Source organism: Cryptotermes secundus, unplaced genomic scaffold (assembly GCF_002891405.2).
Source record: "Cryptotermes secundus unplaced genomic scaffold, Csec_1.0 scaffold164, whole genome shotgun sequence".
NCBI classification, from domain to species: domain Eukaryota; kingdom Metazoa; phylum Arthropoda; class Insecta; order Blattodea; family Kalotermitidae; genus Cryptotermes; species Cryptotermes secundus.
Window position 1 is genome coordinate 482,495 of NW_019729209.1, and position 25,551 is coordinate 508,045.

General features: G+C 38.3%; 1 protein-coding gene across 1 annotated transcript in view; it reads left to right on the plus strand.

Annotated features, from left to right (window-relative positions):
* LOC111865375 (ribonucleoprotein PTB-binding 1) overlaps positions 1–25,551 on the plus strand; it is a 340,824-nt gene that overhangs the window by 311,289 nt on the left and 3,984 nt on the right. The window contains exons 2-6 of the mRNA XM_023853348.2: positions 3,547–3,838; positions 5,890–6,137; positions 8,306–8,488; positions 13,354–13,447; positions 18,574–19,106. Of these exons, the coding sequence (XP_023709116.1) occupies positions 3,547–3,838; positions 5,890–6,137; positions 8,306–8,488; positions 13,354–13,447; positions 18,574–19,106 (1,350 nt within the window). The remainder of the gene's footprint in view (positions 1–3,546; positions 3,839–5,889; positions 6,138–8,305; positions 8,489–13,353; positions 13,448–18,573; positions 19,107–25,551) is intronic.

Consider the following 25,551-nt stretch of genomic DNA (forward strand, 5'->3'; position numbering starts at 1 on the left):
ATTTTTTTTTCCTTGGCACTACAGCCCCAGTGGGCCTAGGCCTACCTCCATGAACTCCGTTCTCTTCGGTTTTTCTAGATCTTACACATTCGGTAGGACTCCTTGGGCGAGTGATCAGCTCGTCGCAAGGATACCATCTTAGAACCTGCAAATGTAGGCAACATGTTACTCCGACACATCGATCTCACAACCCAGAAGATCTAATTAGAATGCACACCATCCTGAAAGTGGGAAAATCCATAAATTTGCTTCTTAGTAAACTTTTGTAACAAATAAGCTTATTTCGAAAGGACTGCCACCAAAGTCGATGGAGAAATTCCATCACGAGAATTATTTTTGCTTGTCATTAGGGGTCAGCCCGTATTTTGTAAGAAGCGATCGACCTCCGGATTTAACGCCGTATACTTCGAAGAAAGTACGATGCTTCAGAGGAACATATCGCCTCCATCTTCATGGTCGAAGAGTAAGCCAATCAAGCAATCAACAGATACTTTTCGGCTGATTCTGCTGGATTTTTTCTTGGCTTATTCTTCAACCCTGAAAATGGAGGTGATATGTTCCTCCGAAACATCGAGCTTTCTCCAAACTACACAGCAATACAATCCATGAGATCGTACTAGTTCGTAGTTACTGTTGTGAGAACCTCAAATCTACCGCAGTTTGTAGAGTTATTAACGTGCAGGATGTGAAATGAATTCTTCTATTTAAAGGAGGAAACTCGGGACATTTTCTTCCTTTGGGTTTAACACTTAAAAAACTGGATCAGATTGGAGACAGCGCTGTACATATCCTTTTAAAGAGAGACGCCAAGAAGCGAAGAACTCTTGCAGCAGCAGACTTTGGTGGCACCAGGATCACAGGAATTCGAAGTGGGATTTCTTTCTTAATTGAATGGAATGGGCAGCGCGGGCGTTTCCTCAACGGATAAAGTTCATCATATACCCTCTGACGAAGGTCGTACCATAACTCAGGCGGTTAGTTCCTGGCTTCCCTCCGCTGCGGGCCCAGGTTTGATCCCAGATCAGGTCATGTGGGATTTGTGGTTGAGAAGTGGCACTGAGTCAGGTTTTCTCCGAGTACTTCGGTTGGTCCTGCCAATTATCGTTCCAACGACTGCTGCACGTTCATCATCAATTCATCATCTATCATCTGGGGCTGGTAACAATAGGCCAGTTAGTGACCGACGTACCAAGTGGGCTTAGTCTTACCCCACCCCAAGAAATTAAAAAAAGAACATCTGACGATGTGGCCTGAGAATGAACTTGATGTCGTCAACGCTACATACTTTCCTTCCTTGTATGGAATTGTTTCAGTGCATGTGACTACGAGAGAGGCCAACAGATGTGCGTGAATTCAAAGTGTGAATCTGTGTTTGCCTTGCGTTGCTGCAACTACTCCGACACATGTGTATGTCACTTAGCCTAAATCACGGAACTGCCACAAACTTGTAACGGCCTTCATACTTTTTTAGTTGTGTACAGTTAACATGGCAGTCTTATGGACTTGTGAGCAGAACAGACTTTCTTCATTGGAAATACGATCTTGAAATACTGTAAGATGATATTTTAAAAACATGTTATGCTCATCGACTGATTATTATACAACTCATCCATTATAACCTGATCCTAGCACTTTTGAGGTTGAAATTGCTATTGCAAAGTTGTAAAGGTATAAATCGCCAGTTAATGATCAAATTCCGGCAGAACAAACTCAAGCAGAAGGTGAAACATTATGGACTGAAATCTGTAAGCCAATTAATTCTGTTTGGAACAAAGAATAATTGCCTCATCAGTGGAAGGAGTCTATTATTGTACCAGTTCACAAGAAGGGTGATAAAACTGACTGTAGTAATTATTGTGGGATATCACTGTTATCAACTTCATACAAAATTTTATCCAAAATCCTTCTCTCAAGGTTAATTCCATACATAGATGAAATTATTGGGGATCATCGGTGTGGGTTTCTACATAACAGTTGAACTATTGATCAGATCTTTTGCATTCGTCAAATACTGGAGAAAGAATGAAGTACAGTGAGGCACTACATCAGCTATTTGTAGACTTCAAGAAAGCCTATGATTCAGTTTGGAGAGAAGTATTGTACAATATCCTTATAGAAACCCATGAAACTAATTAGGCCGATTAAAATGTGTTTAGACGAAACGTATAGTAAAATCCGTGTAGGTAAATATTTGTCTGATGAGTTTCCTATCCAGAATGGTCTAAGCAAGGAGCTGTTTTATCGCCACGGTTTTTCAACTTTGCTTTAGAATATGCCATTAGCAAGTTCAAGGAAAACCATGCGGAACTGAAATTAAATTGGACGCATCAACTGCGGTTCTATAATGATGTGAATATACTGGGAGATAACATGGATACCATAAAGAAAAAGAAAAAAATTGACGCTAGTAAGGAGGTAGCCGATCACAGTTGCCCCCCGGTCAAAGGCATAAAATGTCTTCGCCCGCTCGAACATTGGGATCGTAGGTTCGAATCACACTCAAGGATTGGATGTCTGTGTTTATTCTGTGTTTGTGTTAGGTAGCGGCCTTGCGATGGGCTGATCCCCCGTCCAGCGGGTCCTACCAACTGCCTTAGATTAAGAAACTGAAGTGAAATGAAGTGTGTCATGGATGCCATATGCTCCAATTGGGACTATCAGGAATAGAAGAAGGTGTAATGAGGTAGGTTTAGAAGAAAACACAGAGAAATCTAAATGTATGTTGCTGTCTCATCACCAGAATGAGGTCAAAATCGTGACATAAAAATAGCAAGCAGATGTTTTGGAAATGTGGCACAGTTCAAATATTAGGGAACGACAGTAACAAATCAAAATTTGATTCAGGGGGGAAATTAAGAGGAGATTGAATTTGTGGTAATGCTTGCTACCATTCAGTCCAGAACCGTTTGTTTCTTGTCTCCTGGCTAAAAATGTAAAAATTGCAATATACAAAACTATAATTTCTTTAGCGGTTTTGTATGAGTGTGGAACGTGGTCTCTTGACATTGATGTATGAATATATAGACTGAGGATGTCCGAGAACAGGGTGCTGAGGACAGTTGTACTGAAGAGGGATGAAGTGACAGGAGAAAACTGCACAGTGAGGATCTTCGTAAGTTGTACTCTTCACCAAGTATAACTAGAATGATCATGTTAAGGTTGATGTGATGGGCAGGACATGTAGCACGAATGAGGAGAAGAGGAATGCATATAGGATATTGGTGGTAAAGCCAGAAGAAAAGTGATCACTAGGTAGACCAAGACCTATGTGGGTGGATAATGGATCTTAGAAATATTGGATGGGCTTGTATGGACTGGATTGATCTGGTTCAGGATAAGGAGATTTGGAGGGCTCTTGTGAACACAGTAATGAACATTTGGGTTCTATAAGATGTTGGGAACTTCTTGAATAGCTGCACAATGAACTATTTCTCAAGAAGGGATGAACTTCATGAAGTTAGTTAGTTGGTTGGTTGGTTGGTTAGTTAGTCAGGCTAGTCAGGCTTTTCAGAATATTTAGAACTGAAATTGTGTAATTTATTGCAGGAAATCCGTGAGCTCCTGTCAGACTTTCCTGTACAGTCAGTACAACTGCAGGGTGGTACTGGTTCAGGAATGGCTCGTGCCATTTTGGAAGACCCAGAGATGCTGGAAGACTGGGACCGTGATCGAGCATTCCATCTTCGTGGGCAGAGAGTGCCTGTTTCTCCCACACCAACTGAGATGATGCTTTGTGTTGCCCGTTTACCGCTCACATACACAGAAACACAGTTCACTGCTCTTGTTAAGACATATGGTGACATCTGTCGAAGTTTCCTCATGATTAGTGAGAAGACAGGTAACTTGATGCTGAGGCTTTCTTGTTTCAGTCGAATTCAGAGGTTCTCAACCCGTGTGCTGCAAGGTTTTGCCGGCTTCACTACAAAGCTTTGAAGAGAAGAATGTGTATATAAAATAAAATATGCATTTGGATATACGTTTTAAATCTATAGTTCTAACAAAACTTCTTAGTTTTCTCTTTATGATAATTTCATAATTTGTACGATAAATGACATTAATTAAAAGTAAGTCTACTTTTATTATGTATTAACTTCTCTAGTAGTGTGAAAAGTAGAAAGGTGCATCAAGCAGGCCATGCACACTGAAAGGTTTGAGAACCTCCGAACTAACCGGGACTCGTAAGTGCTACATACTACTATATAACTTACTACCAACAAATAGCAAAGCTACTATCAGTTTTGCTTGTAGTTTTGTATTGGTGTGAAATTTTGTTTCTGGCGTTCAAAGAAGACCGTGGACTGAAGGTATTTGAGAACAGGGTTCTGAGGAGAATGTTTGGACCTAAGAGCAATGGAATAATAGAAGGCTGGAGAATATTGCATAATGAGTTGCTTCATAACCTGTACTCTTTACAAAATGTAATTAGAATATTCAAGCAAGGAGGATATGATGAGGAGTGCATGTAGCACTTGGAGGAGCAGCGGAATGCATACAAGGTTTTGGCAGCAAAACCAAAAGGAAAGAGACAACTAAGAAAATCTAGATGAAGATGGGATGATAGCATTAAAATGGATTATAGAGAAACAGAATAGGGTGGTATTGACTGGATTCATCAGGCTCAGGATAAGGACCAGTGGAGGGCCCTTGTGAGAACAGTAATTGAATCTTCGAGTTCCATAAAATGTTGGGAAATTCTTGAGCAGCTGAGTTAGTGGCATCTTCTCAAAAAGGGACCAGCTTCACCAGAACAAATTTTTTGCTCTGATTTTTTTCATCCTTGTATTAACTCATTCGATCTCTTTGACTACAACATTCTATCAAAATAATCTGTTTTTTGTAGTTTGTCATTTTTTATGTATATAGCTTGAAATATTTATTTCAGAAATATGTAACTTTTGCCTGAATTGTCTTTTTTTATTGAATTTGAAACGGACTATTCTGAAATAACAGATTTTATCATCATACAAAGTGGGAGTGTGACTGGCCAGTGTAGTTGAAATGTATCAATTTGGGCTTGGAACATGCTAGGTGTAAGTATTACATTTTACTATAATTTCTTCAGGCTCTTGTGAACATAATAATGAATATGTTCCATAAAAGATGAGAAAAGTCTTGAGTAGGTGGGAAACCCATATCTCTGCTGCATGGACTCAATAAGATACTAACATATAATAGAAAACTCGGTATTTCATGTAAAGTGGTAGTTCAAATTGTCCATTGCAAAATAAACAAGGAACACAGTTATTACAATTCCTGAAAATGTGTTCAACCACATTAATGATTTTCAAATAACTGGATAGGCAGAAAGAGTTCACACTATTTTTCAGACTTCAAATTCAACAAAAATTAGTCTGGATTACTGGATTTTTAGACATTGTCTATCATCCAGTATTCTGAAGTATACAACATTTCAGAAACTGGATCTCTTTCCATCCTCAGGTGAAATGGTGGGAGGCACCTACTCTGTTGAATCCATTAGAAAGAACTAACTCCAATGCCTGAACTAGTGACTGAGTCACTGAAGTGAGTTCTTTTTCTCTGACCCAAGAAAGCAAGTGCCTCACACCCTTTCACCTGAGAATGGAAACATCTCATTTCCAAAATGGTATGTTAGTTAGAATACCAGATAGTAGACAAAGTCCAAGAACCCAGGAATCTCAAGTGTCATATACAATCATCAGAACCCATTATAATCAATAAAAATCAGACTTAGAATACATTGGAATTCTAACTTTTCACATATCTTTCCAATGATTGAAATTGTTGTGTGACTGTTGGTTCACCCTGCATTACACTATTAATTGAAGAATGAATTTACCAGAGAAATTTTAGTCCTCTGATGCATATCTAAGATGTATTTACTAACAGAGATATATGTTTTGATATTAGGAGACAGCAAAGGTTATGGTTTTGTGGAGTACACAACAAAAGAGGCAGCTCTTCAGGCGAAGAACATGTTAGATGGGAAACAAGTGGAAAATTGGATTCTGTGTTGTGATTGGTTGGACTCAAGTCACATCACATTTGACTCCCTCCATTCCAAGTGCCTCTATGTTGACAAGCTACCAAAAGATTTTCGTGACATGGGTGAATTTAGGAAGGTATTTGGATCTGTTGTCAACCCACCATATTGTCAGGTATGTGCTTGTATGTGTCAGTTCTTTGATTCCAGTTTTTGTTAGTACACCACACTTGCTTTATTAAAAATGAGCAGTAATATGGTTTCTGAGAAGAATCAGAAGTTCAAGTAGTTGCTCTTAGAAAGATCAGTGAATAATTGTAAATGAAAATATTCATTTCTTTGCATAAATAGGGTTAAGGGAAGGTGGAAGAAACTTTAAATGATGACTGAAAACAAAATCATTTTGAGGAAAAGAGCGCTGTCTTCTTTGATACGATGCCATATAGCCTGGTAGAAGTTGACTGACATTTCAGAGGCACATACTGCATCTATATTTAGGTATGGAGTAAACCAATCAAGCAGCATGTAAGACTTAAACAGCAGTTAGTGTCAAACTTTTACCAGACTACGTGACATCACATTGTAGAAGGTAGTATTCTTTATAGTCACTGCTGTGAGAACCTCAAATCCAACATTCCAAAAGAATTTGTATTGTGAAGTTTAATCCACCTGTTTTTACTGTTTTTGAATATTAATTTTTCACATTATAAAATTAATGCAGTATGAAAATGTTCTAAGTTGTATTGTCATGTGCAATTCTCTTGTATCATTCTGCCTTGTAAAATATATGGTTTTCATTTCATCACGTTCTGAATTGGAAAATAAGGCTACTGGACAAAATTCATGCAGCATGTAAGAGAGTCCTTTGGTATATTGCACACAAATGTAGCCATTGATTTTAGTGGTGAGACATTTACAAATATGTATCATTTTTCTTCCTCTAACAGGCACCTATAACAAATAATCTCATTAAGAACTGTCATTTAAGCACAGAGAATTAGAGTTCTTAGTTAACTTCAAGTTTTTCTTAGCAATAGCACCTGGGTCACTGTTGCCTCATTGGATATCTCAAATCAGACTAATTTCACAATTAATGCTTGTTCATTATTCAGTTTGTAATAAATTAGATACCATTTTCCAGTACAGAATACATTGTATAAAACCTATTAAATCTATTCAGTAGTTTAGAAGTTTATACATCCCCCCCCCATTGGCGCTACAGCCCTCATTTGGGCCTAGGCCTACCTCCATGAAACTCTCCATTTCACTTCGGTTTTACTAGATCTTAGACATATGATGGGACTCCTTGGGCGGGTGATGAGCTCATCGCAAGACCTCTACCTGTACACAAACACAGAAAAACACATACAAACATCCATGCCCTGAGTGGGATTCGAACCCACGATCCTGGCTTCCAAGCGAGCGAAGGCAGTAGTTTATAGATTAGTGTTATTCAATTAGATGTTTACAAATTTTGATCACTAAGCAGCCTTTATCACTCTGTACTATTGTCAAATGTATATTACTGGTGACAACACCATTGAAGATCCAAGAAGAAAATTTGACAACCCCCATCTCTAGCTACAGTTTCCATGTAGAACTGTTCTTTTGATCCACTGTTATGCATTATAGTCCTTGAAGGGACACTGAGGTCATGATGTTACTGAATATGCACACTGTATTAACTTTTGTAGGGTCAAGACCACATACTAGCTAGCATTATTGAGTGAGATTTGAACCAACAGCAGCATTGATTTGAGAATAATATTTAAATTGACATAAAAATTTATGATAACACAATTTTAACAACTGTTTTTTATAAAAAAAAATACTCTGTGATTTTAGCCCGCAAGTGAACTATACCGAGCAAGCAACCGCTCTTTGTTGGCGAATTTTAGTGCCAACTTTAGCAGACAGAGGATGTCGCATGGTCAGCGTGACAAATCCCCACAGCCATTAATTTCGGTTTTCTAGACAGGAGCCGCTATTTCCTTGAAATAACTCCTCATTTATCATCATGAGACTGAGTGGACCCCATTCCAGACCCACTACTTCTCAGAAGAAAATCTGGTAGAACCGGGAATCGAACCCGGACCTCTAGATCTGTAGCCAGGAACTCTGACCACACATATTAAGAGTATTTTTAAACGAGTTCTAATCTTTTTTTAAATATGCACTCAAGGATGCTAGTTAGTAAAGTTAAATTAGCAGTCACTTTACAGCTATTGATTTCATAGCATATAGCATATGGTATCTTCTTTAACTGACAAATATATGATGTATATATGTGTGTTTTGTGTGTTTCTTTGTGCCTCTAAGAATATTACTGTTTGGTTTGAACAGATTGCTCTGAAAAATGGCTGTCCACAAGACTGGGGTCTTGTTGAGTACAGCACAAGTGAAGATGCAGAGACTGCACAAACAACACTTAATGGCTTCTCCCTTCATGGTCAAAACATTCGCATTTGCTATTACATCCCAGGTGTTAGGGCTATCAATTTGTACCTCAAGCTCCTCAATGATTCAGTAAGTTCAACTGTTTATCATGTAATTTTCAGTTGTGTGACTTAGCAGCAATATTTTGTTTATAATTCAATTACAGTGAACTGTGATTTTTATTTCTCATATTCCTTGAAAGAAGTCAAGGTTTTCACATATCCTAGTTGTCTGATCCTGTTCCCTGTGACAGACTTCTCATATGTTTCCTGCACTTGCAGCTACTTCTTGTTTTCTCTCTCCTCTTCCTCATTGTGCTCTTCTTTCTCCTCCAATTCCATTCATTATCCATCTTATGGTTTCTTCCATGTATTTCTAGATAGCATTTCCTTTGGTTGGAACAGTACATATTCTCTCACTTGACTGTCAGCAGTTGAATAGATTGCTCTGTAGCCATCCGCCGACTTACAGCTGCCACGACTGTTGCTCGAGCTTGAGTTCTTAATCACAGGATACAGATGCTTCGGAGATGGGAGTGGAACACACTTCAGGGTTTATGAATCCGGGGACTCCAGAACACACTGTGGATTGCAGTTTTAATTTAAAGTTTCATTAATGATCGTATTTACATTATTCTCCAAGCTAGCCGCTCCGTCCGCCGACTCGCTACCACTACTGTAAAACACTTCTCTATTCTCCGTATATCTTTCAACAACTTTCCTCCTCAGCTCCCTATAACTGACTTCTTTCTCTTTACATGTCCCCCAGTTGACATAAAAATACAAGAAAAAATAGAAACATAAAAAGAGAAAGCCAAGGGTCGAGCCTGGCATCTGACCTACATTCGTATTTTTCGAGAAGCCCGTAAACTTTTTTGGGTCTTCAAGGCACATGAGCAGGGAACCCCAAGACCCTCCTGGCGGTCTCACCTAAGGTCAGTTTATGGGTTTATGATACCAGGAGCAAACTGGCGACGTTAGGTACAATAGTGAAACCCTAAGCTTAAGGAGGACAGTAGCTGAATTACAACTAGACGGGTCCTGGGATGGTATCTCACCGGAGGAGTGTCTCTCATGGTGTTAAACAATGCATAAGTTGTTCATACCCTTAATTAAATAATTTTGGCGAGGGATGTAGGGTTACAGCTCATACTAAGTGGATCCCTTGTCACCATAACATGCCACATTCTCAGGTTACGGAAGGAGGAGCAGTCCTTCAGGTACAGAGGGTAGTTGCGAATAAACTGAATTAGTAATTTTGGACCGTTGACGATGGGTGATCCTCCAGCTGGATATTTATGAAATTTTATACAAGGCCCTAGACTTGGACAGATCCTCAAATGAGCTAAGCAGAGGAAAATGGACGTGAGGCATGTCACATGGAATGTAATGGGTCTCTATAAGGCAGTTTCACTGACAACTTGGTGTATGACATTACAAGTAGAACCCAGGTGGAGGATGTTTGAGAACAGAGTGCTGAAGAGAATATTTGGACGCAAGATGTATGAAATAATAGGAGGGTGGAGAAAATTGAGAAGCTTCACGATTCGTGAAGAATGATCAAGTCAAGGAAGATGAGATGAGCAGGGCATGTAGCACACATGGGAGAGAAGAGGAATGCATGTAGGATTTTGGTGGGAAAACCAGAAGGAAAGAGACCACTAGGAATATTTTTACATAAATGGGAGAATAACATTAAATTGAATCACAGAAAGATAGCATGGGGTAATATGAACTGGATTTATCTGGTGGAGGATAGGGACCAATGGTGAGCTCTTGCAAACACAGTAATGAGCATTTGGGTTCCTAACTTTTGGGTAAATTCTTTAGTAGCTGAATGACTGTTGGCTTCTTGAGAAACATTTGGCTCTGTTAGGTTAATTAATTAATTAGTTGGCTGAACTGTTTGTTTGTTTGTCTGTCTGTCTTGGAGATTCCAGACCAATGCTTCACAGTACAAGCCCAGCCCATTCAAATTTTTATTCAGATATGTATGTGTGGTTTCACTTCTAAGTTCACTGTAAGGGTTCCTTATTCTTCTGATCCAGCTCAATAATTCTAAAACACCCTTTGACGATTTCTAGTAAATACTTTGAAGTTAATTTTTAATATTTTGGGTTGCCTCTTATAATCCATCACTGTAAAATAGTAACATTGTGACTAAAAGTGATAAAATCTTCTTGGGTGGTAGCCACATAAAATTAAAACAGAAGTCCATCATTTGAGAAAAATGCTCTGTCTCCCATCATCAAGAATACCATTTCCTGATTATGGGGACAGCAGATTTCTGAAACATCCGACTTTTGTTCTGAACTCACACTGCTGGTTGCTGAAGAAAATCTTAGCTCAGTTTTTCATCTATTTAAATTAGTTTTGACTTTCATCCCTGTATGTGTGCTATTCTGTAGATTCCCATATACGGCAAAGAGCAACATTTCATTTCACTTAGTGATACAATTATTTACATCTAAGCAGTAAAAACTCTGTTTGTTACAAGGATTCAGACATAGTAGAAATATACATTCTTCTATTTCCATTCATATGTGAAATGTTCCTTATATTCATTCCCTTTTGTTTTTCTTGTATTTATTCTGAAACAGTGTTCATTGAAATTTCTGCTGCTTCTTTAATGCAAATTAAAAAAAATACACATTTACATTTCTAAGTGAGCAACATGCTTAAGCTCTTGAGCCCCATTCAGAAATGATGCAGTCCGTAGTGGAGCATCAAGAAGTACCTGTACAAGATGCTGCAGTAATGCTGGTCAAAGAACCCGAAGAAGAAACAACAAATACCAGAAAAGAGACGTTGGCCTGCCAAGAGATTGAGGCACATCCAGAAGAAGAACCGACTTCAGTGGACATGAAACCTGAGGTGGCAGAGCAACAAGATGTCCCCAAAGTAGACGCCGAAGTAATGCCGGTTGGAGAACCGAAGATGAAAATAGGGATCGAAAACTGGCCACGGAGCGCTGCCATCAGAAACTGAAGGACTCAACACAGGGAAATTGTGGACTCCAGAAGAATCTGGGCATCGCCCACAGAGGGCTGAGCCACCATGCAACAGCGGCACAGCAAGAGGAGAAGAGAAGCGACATAAGGATGTCCTGTCGCGCAACAGTGGCATGACGCAAGAGAGACATCCTCGGGACGAACATGCCACACCATGCAAAAGTGGCATGGCAGAAAAAACGTTGAGAGAAACTGCACCATGGCCATGATTGAGCAAGCAACCCACAGAGCAGGGTTGCTGAGGAAAAATTTAAGGATGCCCCATGAAGAAAAAGAGTATCAAGGGACTGAGGCAGCAAGTGGCCTCTGTATGTGAGAAAGAAGAGGGAAATTGTGAACTACATTGAAGGGCATGGATCAGAACAGCGATCACACCTGGGAAATGGAGAAACTAGCAAGAACACCATCAATGTGATTTTCAGAGGAAAGATCGTGAAACAAGTAGTTGGTACTTCCAATGGGTTACGGAAAATAAGAAAATGTACCTTGTGGAGGGGTCGACCCTCTCCAAAACGAAAAAAGGGAAACAGCCCATATGGGAGGAACTGGTGAGTAGAAGTACCGGTCTCCCCAGCAAGGTGAATGAAGACTAAACGAGGAAAGAATGGAAGTGATGGATGAATGTGAGGGACTAACGTGATACAACTGGATATCCTGACAAGTTAACAGGAAACCTCTCGAGATGAGCTGGTATTAAGAAGGGAGTGGATGTAGCAGTCGAAGAATGGACAATGGGAAGAAAGAAAACACCGAACCAGAAATAGAAGAAAATGTTGCAAGCATAGCCTCGGAAGAAAAGGAACAGGGATGCACCATTAGGCTATTCGGGATGAACAGCCTTAAGAAGGGAGCAATGTAACATGTTTGGAATAGACACTTCCATGGTAACGCAATAACAGTGAGCTGTTGCGCAACGATGACCATAAGATATACACTGTCCCCTGAACTCTCATGCTACCAGAACTGAAAGTAGCAACAATATTGTTCACTGAAAAAAATGTGTTTCTCCAACACTGGGCCATGCTCCTCTATTGTAAGTGCATATCTTAAAATGTTTTTTTTTTTTTGATAAATGTTCATAGTAACTTCCCTTTTATTCACCTATGTTAAACAATGTGTTAGTCTTTTTGTACATAAATGTTAAGCAGAAGTGCATTTGAGTAATTTATATTTTAAGGGATATATGCTTTTTTGTATCTTACCCACACTGTCTTCAGATTGTTGCTTGATCTGTGAAACATTGTGAGAATATGCAAGTGATTTTCGGTGGTGATAGTAATTCCAGTACAGTTTATGTTTGTCTTTTTCTTAACCTTTTTACATTTCTCAGCCACAGACAAATACTTTAAAGCATTTTTTTTGGTAAATATTTGTATCAGTATTCTGATGTTACCTTTAATAGAATTCTCTTTATTTTAGTGTGAAAACTATTTTTTTTTCTTTTAGGAGTATTAGAAATTTTGTGACTGCTTGTATGAAGTGGTGAGACTTTTCTTCTGGGTTGTGATACCATAGTTTTTTAGTGAATACTACCATTTCCATCTCTTCCTCCAAAATGCTGGTATTCACCCACAAAGCTGCATGGTCTCAGAATCCACAATACCACAATCTTAACAATCATTGCCCGGAAAACTATACAACTTATATATAACAATCAGTCCAGAAATTTTATGACTTGCCTTCAAGTTTCATTAATGTTTATCAGAGGAACAAAATGAAAATGACAACAAATATACATGTAATTGGGTTTGGCACATCAGGAGCTCCTCCTGTGTGGCAGACTGTCATTAAGGTAGGCTGGGGAAAGAGTAAGTGCTATGCTTATGGTAATTGCTGCCACCTGGTTGATTGTTATGAATGGCCAGCTTGGAAATGTAGCATTTCTAAGTGAATTTATGATTAACAGTTTGTTTCACTATGAATATGGATTTGATTTGTTTTACAGGGTAACAAGGGGAAGGCAACTGGGTTACTGCCAGACCCACCAGCACCTGCTGTGTTCCAGCAACTACAAAGTCTTTCTAAGCAAAATCCTGTGTGTAAGTTTCAGTTCACTAGATATCAACACATTTTCTTGCATCTTTTTGACTCTAATTAGAATTTGTACCCAGCTGGAAGTTCATTAGACTGGCTCTGCAGCATGACAGCATTTGCCTAAAATGCAATATTTGCCATTTCTGAACACATAAAAATGGTGATATTTTCAATGGCCATTATTCATATTAAATTTTCTAACATCTTCTCCATTGGTACTTTATTGCTAGAGCTATCTGCTGGCTGTGACATAAACTAAAAGATCAAATGCGAAAGCTATTGAAATTTATAATGCCTGGCAATTGTCCATAATATTTTATAGGGAAAAGTTTCTGTGCAGAACATGTAGTATGAATAGGAGAAATGAAAGATGCATACAGAATTTTGATCAAAAAATTTAAAGAAAAGAAACCAGTGGGAGATATACATATGGGTGGGAAAATAATATTAAGCTATATGGATGACAAAAACTTGATTCATCTGTTTCACAGTAGGATCCAATGATAGACCCTTTTAGGCACAATAATTAACACTGGTGCCATAAAAGTAAGGTAAAGTTGTCCCTTTGCTTAACTAATTAAGCACTATGCCATGAAGGTGTATGGGAGAATGGAAATATATGTCCATATTTTCTTGACCTGGGCACTATTTATTTATTTATTTATTTACTTCATATCCATGGATCATTATACAGTGTTATAGGACAAGTCAAATACTTTACAATACAATAAATAAGAATAATAATAATAATAAAATAATATAATGATATAACAGTATACTAAGATAATAATAAAATGATGATTCTAATAATAGAACTCATATAATCATTTAACACGTGACACCTCTGTATGTCTCAAGATCTGATCCTTCTATCCCAGCACAAAATACCCTGGTATCCTCGATCTTGTTCCTGTAAGAAAAAAATACAGAACAGGGCAGTAAGCTTTCCTATAATGTGCTAATATTAAAATCTACAAGTTAATTATTCTTGAAATATATGTTTACAAGTGATTAGAATTAGGATTTGTCCCCAAACAAAAGAAACTTGTCTATACTATAGAAACAATGATCAAGTAGGAATGTCTTCAAAGTCTTTTTAAACTTGTATAGCACTGGTATCTCTTTAATATATTGTGGCAATGGATTAAAATACGAAGTCCAATATTATGGAAATTGTTTTTATATAGATTCGTATTCCATGGCACTGTGAACAAGTCATCTTCTCTTCTTGTATTGTGCGAGTGTATTCCTGAATTGGTTATGAAAACATTCAAATTGGTTTTTATGTAAACTAGAATTTCATATATATATACAGACATGGTAAAGGTAATATATGTAACGATTTAAAATATTGTAACGTGTTTAGACACTGAAGACGCTGTTCAGATTGTTAATTGGTTTATTTAACAACCTATAAGTATCGGCTACAATTAATTACAACACTGTTGCGGGGTTTCACACTTTATAACCCTATTTGCAATAATCTCTTCACTCTGTTGCGAGGTTTCACATTTTATAACCCTATTCGCAATAATCTCTTCACACTGTTGCGGGGTTTCACACTTTATAACCCTATTTGCAATAATCTGTTCACTCTGTCCTCAGTAGTCTACACGTATTCACAGTACAGAAGCTATATAAGTGTCACTGTGTTACACACTTCCAATTACTCCTCAGTTATCACAACTATCACTGATTACCACACGCGTCTGGTTCTTCTTTCCACGACTGCTGCTAGATTCCAACTGTGTTGCTCCGGCTCACACACTAACTCTCGCTTACTGTTCAGCTGGCTTTTTAGTCCATTCGCTGTTGCCTGTTGCCCGTGTCACAGCAGCGTTGCATGTCTCGTCACAGTAGGAAGTGGTGCCACGTAGCCCGGGGGGGGGCTACGTCATCGTGGCCAGAGCTGCCACGTCACTGCTGGGGGAGGGAAGGGGTGTCCTCCATAGCGCAACACATCACAATATTGTTTACAACTAATAGTTTTTGGGATTTGTATCATAGCTCTAATAGCTCTCTTCTGCAACCTAAAGATCAGTTTTTCATTTCCTGAATTGCCCCAAAATATCAATCCATATAATAACAAGGATTGAAAATAAGCATAATATAAGGTGTGAACAGTCTCTAACCCTGATACTCTTTTGACTACTCATAAGGCAAAACATATTTTACATAATTTATTTGCTAGTCGTTGAATATCTGTAGACCACCTTAGGTTCTTATCCAGCCAAACTCCCAAAAATTGTGTATGTTCTGTATAATTGATGACTGTATCATAGAGCTTTATTGATGGGCATTCGACTTGCACTTTTTGAGGTTGATGAAAGGATATTGCTATTGTTTTTCCTTTATTAATAATTAATCTATTCCTTTCAAGCCACTCTATCTGGAGATAAGTGGTCAACTTCACACCCCTGCTGCTTTATCCCCAGGGAAAGAGCCCCCGGTACCCACTGGAACATTGGTTCCATAGAAGATGGAAAATTTCATTACTTATTTGAGCTACTATATGCTTCAAACAAAGGACTCTCCACCATGAAGTTAACATTTATTTTGGATTCATAATCTTCTACATATGCAGGATCTGAGGTTCTCACAGTGGTGGTTATATAGAGTTCTGTCTTCTGCAATATAATGCTAGTCTGTTGAAAGTAAACTGACATTTCAGAGGAGAATGTTGCCTCCATCTGAGGAGTAAGCCAAGCAAGAAACCAACATGAAGCAGGCTGCAAGAAAAGTTCTGCTAAGCAAAATTTCTTATCACATATTCATTTTGAAGTAAGGCATGAAGTAATCCCTTGCTAGGATACATGCTACGTGTGACGAAAAGGTTTAAAAGATGGCATGAAGAGATTGTCCTGTTGCAAGGCAAAAATGTTTTGTCAACCGTAACCATTTAAAACTGTGGATATGGCACTGGTGTAGATATTGAAGAATGTGAACCCTGTAGCCACTAAGTTAATTTGCAGTTAATGTGTAAACTAGAATATTCGGTAGATATATATGTTTGTTATTTTTAAATTAACAAGATTGAAGAGGCATCCTCTATCCGACTACACATATTTTCTAAATGCATTCTCTGCTTGTTTGCATTTATTGTAGATATTAATGTTTTACTGTTAAGCTCACCACACTGCAGAGTAAGAAATTTTGTTTTTGTGTGTTCTGTAGAATGATATTATTTTGATATGAATTGATAAAGTTCAGTTTGGGCTTCGTGTAAAGCAAATGTTTTTATCTGTAATTGTTGGGTGTGCATCAAAATTAAATTTTCTGATGATAATTTCACTGTGAATGCCCAGCACTAAATTTTAAGTAATTCTTAAGTCATTAATTAATAATGTCCAGTATGCTAGTTTCAGAGTTGAAATATCAGATTGGTTGACCTTCCTTCTGCATTATGTGAAGTTCTAGGTACTTCTTACAATGCGGCAATATGACCCTTCTCTTTCCTGCTGCTCTCTTTCATTACCATGGACCTAACAACAGAACATCAAAGAATATTATGAAATATACTCTGTACTCTTGCCAGGATGTACAGTAGTCATGGCTGTTACAGCAGTGTGCAAATATGGTGGCAGAGTTTTGTAAGCAACTTAAATCGTTATTCCAATCCTTCTTTTATCACATGAGCATAATTTTTTTCTTGATTTAAGTGTTATTCCTTCTTTGAGAATTAAAATATATCATATATTGTGATATTTGCAAGAAAAGCAACCATGTCCTGATTGAAGAACTGGCACTTTTTCATGTCTTCAGTATGTGACCAGTATCTGTCTGTTGTCTTTCTGATGATGTAGTTATATTAGTTCTTCAGGCTTATGTTCAGGTTACATTTTAATTTGGTATTATTACTCAAATAAAGCAAACATCTCTATAATGGAATTTAGCATGGCTTAACCAGCCAAGTGGTTCTTTTCCATGTTCTTATCTCTCCCGCAGTGGCACATTAATGTAACCAATCATTACCTACTGGCATCATTCTTAAATATTACCAGCCACAATATAATTTGTAATTTCATTAATACTTGGGACTTAATACCATTTTTGTACTAAAGGTAACATACTCAGTATTTGCTGCGACTGTTCTGAGGATTTGTAGCAAGCGATGTTTAGATGAGGATTGGAGACAATCCCATGATGGCCAGTGTGGTATGTGTATCAGTTAGTCCTCCCACCAGTCATCAGTGTTATAACTATATATCAGCCTAGAAGAACTGATTTGTGTTACTTCTTCAGTGAATCCTCTCTTGTTGGTGCAAGGCCCCTTAAGCCACGAGTAGAATCCTGATGCTCACACCCTAAACACTATACCGGTTTCCATCCACACATCCTCCCGATATTTTCGATGTGGTTTTAAGATCACGTGGCGCTCGACTATAGACAAGGAATGAGTCAGAGGAAGGAGACGTAAGAAGAGAGCAGTTAGAAAGTGGTCTCCCAATGAATGACTTTGCTAACATGTGGCTATGCAAATAAAAAGGGTTATATTAAGTTTCCCCAGTCATTAAATTTGTCATTGCTGAATTTAATTTTATAGTTTTTGCTCCTTTTTAAAATGCAATATCTCAGTCATGTAAATCATAGAACAAAAATCCTCTGAAAAACCAATTATTGGACTTTACACATCTATATTTTCATTTCTGTAGCTGTAAACATTAACATTTATACATATGTTTTAATAAAATTCCATATTTTTGGCTTTATTCTCAAGAAATTCGCCACAGTTGCCACTGACTTTCATTTCTGTTCAGACTATGTGATCTCATCTCATACACATGCCTGAGTCACTCACATTCAATATACGCGGTCTTGACAGGAGGGTGTTAGAAATGAAATATGGTCATAGTAGTCTGTTGACAGATCTGTCTTGCAAATACACATACTCTCAGCTTGGCTTATTGCAAGACTGTGGATCCTTGCAAGGTTAGAAAAAATGTGCAAATTTATTATCCATGGTTCATTCTATAAAATTATATACAGAACAGATCTGTTCATTTTTCCATATGTCACAAAAGTGAAATAAAAGAAAAATATGGTCTCTTACAAACAGAATGGTTTGGGGGAAAGAAATTTGGGAAGCAGCTATCGGATTGAAGTTTTAATTTTTTCCTTTCTTTTTTACCAGTTGCCCAGAGTCTTCAAAATATAATCTGGACACAAATTCAGGCACTGCAGAGTGGTGCTGAAAATGGCAAAAAGAACAGTGTTAATGGTGCTCCACCAGCTAAGGGTAAACCTTCAGGTGGAAACATGCCAGGAGGCCCCATTAATCCAGTTCCCACTTCGAGTAGTTCATCAGCTCCGCTTGGACCAGTGGCAGACAATGCCCAAGCAGCACTGGTGATATTACTAGCAGCTCAGATGCAAGCACAGATGGGAAGCAATCACCCGTCACTTCTGGGGAACCCACAGATGTTGGCAACTTTGCAGAACCTTATCAGACAGCATCAGAGTGCCCCAGGGCAAGGTCCAGGACATGGACCAAATGCTTCAGCTTCAAACCCCAGTTTAATTGCCATGCAGACACCCACCATGGCTCCTCCTCCTGCCTCACATTACCAGTTCCCACAAAATCATGGCAATCTTCCAGACACCAGGAAAGTTTTGCATGCCAGTGGAATGAAAAATGGATTTATGAAGCCCAATCCACCACAAAAAGTAAGTTATGATCTTAAGATGATTTGTATAGCTATTTTAAATATTGTGTAATTTTTAGACTCTTGTGTTTTGTATCTACAGTCAAATTTCATGACCTTCTCATTAGGGTTATTAAGTATGGTGGAACTAGTCATTTCAATAATGCCTTGATTCACAGTATCGCCCCATTTGCTTGACCCTAGGAAATGATATTCCTTTCCCCCCAGATTTTCAAAATATCAATAAATACAACTGAGTTCAGTTCTGAAGATGTGCTCTGATTCATCTCAGTCACTCTCAGTCACATATTTAAAAACTGGTTAGATTTTCAAACTGTTTTTGTGGTAGGCTTCCAACTCTTTCTTTGTGCTGTCATGTGCAGATGACTGGTATTATGTATTTCATAGCTAGAAAATGTAAACAGTAAGAATTTGATTCATTTTGCTGAATGCTTGTAGATAGCAAGATGTAATGTATGTCCTGAAATTTAAGAGATGTAGAGGGGCTATGCTACAAGCCAGAAGTTCGCGGGTTCAAGTCCCAATGAAGTCACTGGATTTTTTTCAGTTACCTAATCCTTCCAGCCGCACTATGGTCCTGGTGTTGACTGAGCCTCTGACAGATATGAGTACCAGGAATTAATTAAATAACTTTTCTGGGGAGTAAAGAGCGGCTGGCGTGTAAGGCTGAAACCTTACCGCCATCTTTGATCCGATTGTCTGGATAATGTGAGATCCTCATGTCTCACAACCCTATGGGCCTTCATGGCCTATTACAAGGATAGCTTTACTTTTTTTTTAAATGCTCTGTAGTGGGAAAATTCAGTGACTGAGTATGTATGAAAGCAAGATTGTCTGGAAGCCTACCAGAAATCATTTGGCTCACTCAGATAAAAGGTTCACATGCATCTGAAGTGAAGTCCTGGAAAATGATCTGGCTATAGCAAAACGTTTTATCTCTCTCCTTTGATGCAACAGACAGTCACCCATATCTGAATAGTACTATAGCAATATGGTAGGCCATGTGACAGCTTGCATATTTAGATGCTGGGTTCTTATCACAGGACCTCAGGTTCAATCACAGGTGATTCTACATAACTTATGTGATGGACAAAATGGCACTGGAGGAGGATTTATTGTCCAGCTGTCTTCATGTTTCCACTGCTGATCATCATTCTGTAACTCCATACTTATCTATCACCACCCTTTGAGGTGTCTTGACTAAAGAGCACTTTTATCACATTCTTGGTCTTTATTTAATTTGGAGTTTTATCTTTGACCTGGCACTTGGCTGATATCATGGCAATTAAAAATTCAAACTAATATCGTACAATCAACACAGCTTGTACACATTGACAGTATTCATTATTTGGCTACATATTTCAATGTTAATGCACAATTTTAGGCCCCAGAAATGCTAACCACAAGTCTAAAGAAACTTAAAACATTTTCCAGTATTATACTGCCCACATAAATTTTTTTTATATGGACTATAATCTTTACCTGATTCAGCCATATTGGTAATATTTATAGTCTAATTATAATTACATGAATGTTAGAGAACATAAACAGTCATAAAATATAAAAACATGACGACATAAAATATGACAAATATGAGAATAAAATTATGCATACTACAGCATTCCGTCACCTGTGATCAGTGGTTACTGCAGAGAAACAGTACATGAATATAATTCTAGGATCAGATGGGGTGCTGTTTCTATGATAACAGATGACAAATATACAGAACACTTCTTGGGTATGTACATCAACCTTACATCACCTCTGACTTTTACAATATCTGCCCCTACATTAATGTAATTCCACCAGACCTGCCAGGAATTGAACCCTGGTGATCTGACCTATATTCCATCAGTTTAGTGACTGAAGTATCGATGTTAGCTTGCATAGACAATTTACATTTTCATTGAGTTTTGTAGTAACTTGATCGCTCAGTGGTTATTCCTTTTTAAAATTGCTGTGTGAAGTGCAACAAAAGAATTAATGTCTTAACATGAGTATACCCAAATGAATATAATTAAACAGACCATTTCTGTGATAACACATTCCATTTATCAATCATTCCTGGAAATGCCAGGATAGTACAGGAAATTCCATGAAATTTCACTGCAGGAAGAACCACAAGCTGACAGTTCAGCTTGGCAGAAAAAAATGGAAGCCTTGCTGGTTCTATGATATCATGGTGTACAGGGAATTAATGGATGTGCAAACATGTGAACAGAATACAGTTGTAGTGGATTTGAATTAGTGCTACAAACCTTTTGTTTTGCTTTCTTTATCCTAATGATTTGACACGGCAGTAACATGTCTTACAAGTGGTGCTGGGGCGGGTTTTCTCCGAGTACTTCGGTTCCCCTGCCAATCTTCATTCCACCAAATTCTCCATCATCATAATTACCCGGGGCAGGCTACAATATGCCAATCAGTGGCCGCCGTGCCAAGTGGACCCGGTTGGACTCAACCCCCCACTAAGTGAATTAAAAAAAAACATATCTTACATCCAGCTGAGAAACACCTATGCTGAATCTCAGCCAGGAATTGGCTGCTGCTAATAGTTTTGTGTGTTTCTTAGTTTCACAACTCTTTTCTTAAACTGTGTAGGTTATACAGTATTAAGAATATTCTAGTGTTCCTTAGTTCCTACAAGCAGAAACTTTGGCAATACCTTAAAACACATAATGTTCCTGTTCCACATTCTTCTCTATCTATCATTTACAGTCATCCTGCTTTATCCTGTTTGAGACTACAAACATTCTGTACGTACTGCTGTGTTCTTAAATTTAAATTTTCTTGCTCTATGACAAATGTAGTGTCAAGTCAGAGAGCTGAAGTGCCTAACTTAAAGATAGGTGATATGATGATGTCCTGCTCAGTCAGGGTTATTGCTCACGTCAAGGGATTCATGGTATAAATTATGATATTATAAATATGGCACAGTGATGGAATGATGATTGGAAAGGGAAAACTAAAGAGATTCAGAGAAATCTCTAATCCAGTGCTACTTTGTCCTCTAAGAATCTCACATGAAGTCACCTGTGCTTGCATGTGAGGCTCTTCAGTGAGGAGCCAGCATCTAACCATTTGTGATATACATAGTAATGTTGCAAAATAACTTTTGCTTAGAGCAGGTACAGAAACATGAATCATGATGGCATATAGTGCTCTTCAGCACATTATTCTTCATGAGATATGCTTGAAATGACCTACAGGACATGTGGAAGTTAGTTTCAGTGTACACTTCTCTGTATTGCACAATCAGTGATAGAAGTTTTTTTTTTAATTGGTGATGATAGCAGGAGCAAGGAATTTTTGTGTATTATCTCTTGTTTAGTAACTAGACATGGGGTTTGGATTCGTAATTAGATTGATTGAACTGTTAAGAATGATAACTATAAGTAATTACAGTGCTTTCATTAATCCACACACTTTACAGTTTACTCTATCATGCACTAAGTCTGCTTAATTCATCTTCCCTAGTGGTTGCCTGGTAATGGAGCCCAACACTGTCCTCTTCTACTCACTTTATTACCAGCTGGATATTCTCTTGCATGTAACCCATGACTCCAAGTGTCTCACATTCTTGACTGTGACTCACAACTAACTCTCAACTGACTGGATGCTCTAGCTATAGAACCTCAGGCAGACCCAGCAGGAGACACCATTTCCAGTGGTTCCTGTATTGTTGCATCACATGTTCATTGTTGCTGAACACATTTATCAGCCATTCCCTACATAAATGTATATTTTGTTTGATTCTGTAAGCATGTGTTTTTATACAAACAATGTGAGGGGTAATAAAGAATTACACCTGTCTTCTCATTATATTCCAAGTTAATGACAAGGATTCTGTGGGACACAGTATGCACCTATCAGATTCATGGAATTATTTCCAGATGGTTGTGTCTTCATCTGCAGATATTAATTTGGACTGATGAATGTTGGTCTCACCTTAATAATACCCCAGTGTAAGGAAATAGTGTATACATTGTCAAAACTTTCTGTTACGTATTCAAATATCCACCAGTTATATCATGTTCCTTGAGAGTCCATTCTTTTTACAGTTTATTAATGTCTTATCACTGAAGACTTGCTGATTGGTAAACTTTTTTTGCACATATTATGATGCTTACCTACTTTAACTCTTTCAGTTTTTCATCATCATCCTAATATTCATGGCTGAGTACTACATAGTGTCAGCAGTTAATAGAGTGCCATTGAATAGCCATTGAGTTAGTGGTGACTGGTGTTTTAGATTGTGCACTAATTATCTAAGTAATAATTAATGAAATGCACAGAGCAGAGCCCTTCTTGAGAAGCCAATAGTTGACTCATGTTTTATGGAACCTATGTGATATGGGATACCTCAGCTGATATAAGTGACTGTGTTGCGGGCTGGATGACAAATTCAATTCCAGGCATGGGAAAGGAGTTTTGTCATTGACACCACACCCAGATTGGCTCTGTGACTTGCCCACCTCCCTGTTCAGTGGGTACCACCAGCTTTTTACCAGTAGTAAAGCAGCTGCAGCATGGAGCTGACCACTTGCCTCCATGTAATGCTGGGGCTAAGAACTGAGAAGCTGTACCTCCAGTTCCTCATATTTATTCATGATATTGTTCTTAATCAAGCACAAAGATAACGTTACCTTCACTTGTATGGAACTTGGAGATTTGTTACTGTAATCTCGAGCCTCCCACTGGACCTCATCATGAGCTAATGTCATCCAGTCCACACCCTCCAATCTGATTTCTTTAAGCTCCATTTTAATAGTCCCTTCTCATCTGTTCCAAGACCTTCCAAGTAATCTCTTTGTTTCATGTCTTCTGACCAAAATTCTTTTTACATTTCTCCTCTCCCATGCATGCTATATGCCCTTCTTATCTTCCCTCAGATTTTATCATCATGTTAATATTTGATGAGGAGTAGAAAGTATGAATTTCCAAATGTCCAGCACACTGCTCTCAGATGCCCTTAATCTTTGTTCTTCCCCAAGTGAGAGAATATATTTCACAATCATAATAAAATGATGGACAAAATTATATTTTTCTATATATTAATTTTTAAATGTTTAGAGAGAGGATGAGAAGGCAAATTGTTTTGAACTGAATAGTAACAAGATTTCTTTAATTTAACCCACAGTACCCAGGTCTGTTCTGAGAGACTGCTGTAATTTTTGCTCATTAAATTGCATTAATCCAGATTGTGAACAAAAAATTGCTCTTGAGGTTTCTTATCCTACTTATCAAAAGGGTTCAGGACAGACCTAGACATACCAGTACATGCTGTATCTGTTTTTAAACGTATTTAATGTATGACATAAACATGACTTTATTCTTTTTTATTTTGCAGATCGGAAATATTAGAAATTGTTTTACACTGAAGTCATGTTTTTGCTTGTTGCACATTCAGAAGAGGTTTGTTAAACTCATAAAGTAAAAGTTACTTAAATATTTGGGTAAATTTAACGGAATTGTAAATCTTTATTAAAGTAATGATTTTGTCAGACTTCTGAGACCTTAACAGTTTCTATACCATTCAGTTTCAAGGCACTATCAGCTGTTTGATTAAATGTGTTCGTTGCTGAAAAAAAAAACACACTTTTGCTCTGCATTCCATTCACACAGGTTTTCTGCATAAGAGGCATAAGTTTTTCAAGAGCTTGGAGGGGTGAGGTTGGGGGTCTGGAAACTTAGGTATGCAATGTGTGTGCATATGCTGGCAAGTGATTCACCTCCCCCCTTACACTTAGGCTTTGTGATCGTTTTTTGTGCATTTATGTTTAAATCACCCTTCTTCTTCTTCTTCTTCTTCTTCTTCTTCTTCTTCTTCTTCTTCTTTTTATTTTTTTTATTCACTTAGTGGGGGGTGGAGTCCAAGGGTCCACTCAGCACGGGGACCACTGATTGGCCTATTGTAGCCTGCCCTGGGTGATTATGATGATGGATAATTTGGTGGAATGAAAATTGGCGGGGGAAACCAAAGTATCGGAGAAAACCCGCCCCAGCGCCACTTTGTCCACCACAAATCTCACTTGACCAGACCCGGGATGGAACCCAGGCCGCCACGGTGGGAAGCCAGTGACCAACCGCTTGAGCTATGGCGTGGCCAATCACCCTATTGCTAGCATCTACTGGAGCTTCTGTGTTTATATTTAAACGTTTGTGTTTTCATCCAGTAAATTGGCATCTTTAGGGGCACACAGTAGCGTAGTTGGTTGAGACACTATGCTCCAAGCCAGAAGGTCATGGGATCAAATCCCGATGAGGTCATTGGATTTTTTTAGATTTACCTAATCCTTCCAGCCGCACTATGGCCCTGGCGTCGACTCAGTCTCTAACAGAAATGAGTACCAGGAATATTCTTGGAATGTTCTTGGGGTTAAACAGTGGCCAGCATATAAGGCTGACAACCTTACCGCCATCTATGAGCCGATGGTCTAGAAAAT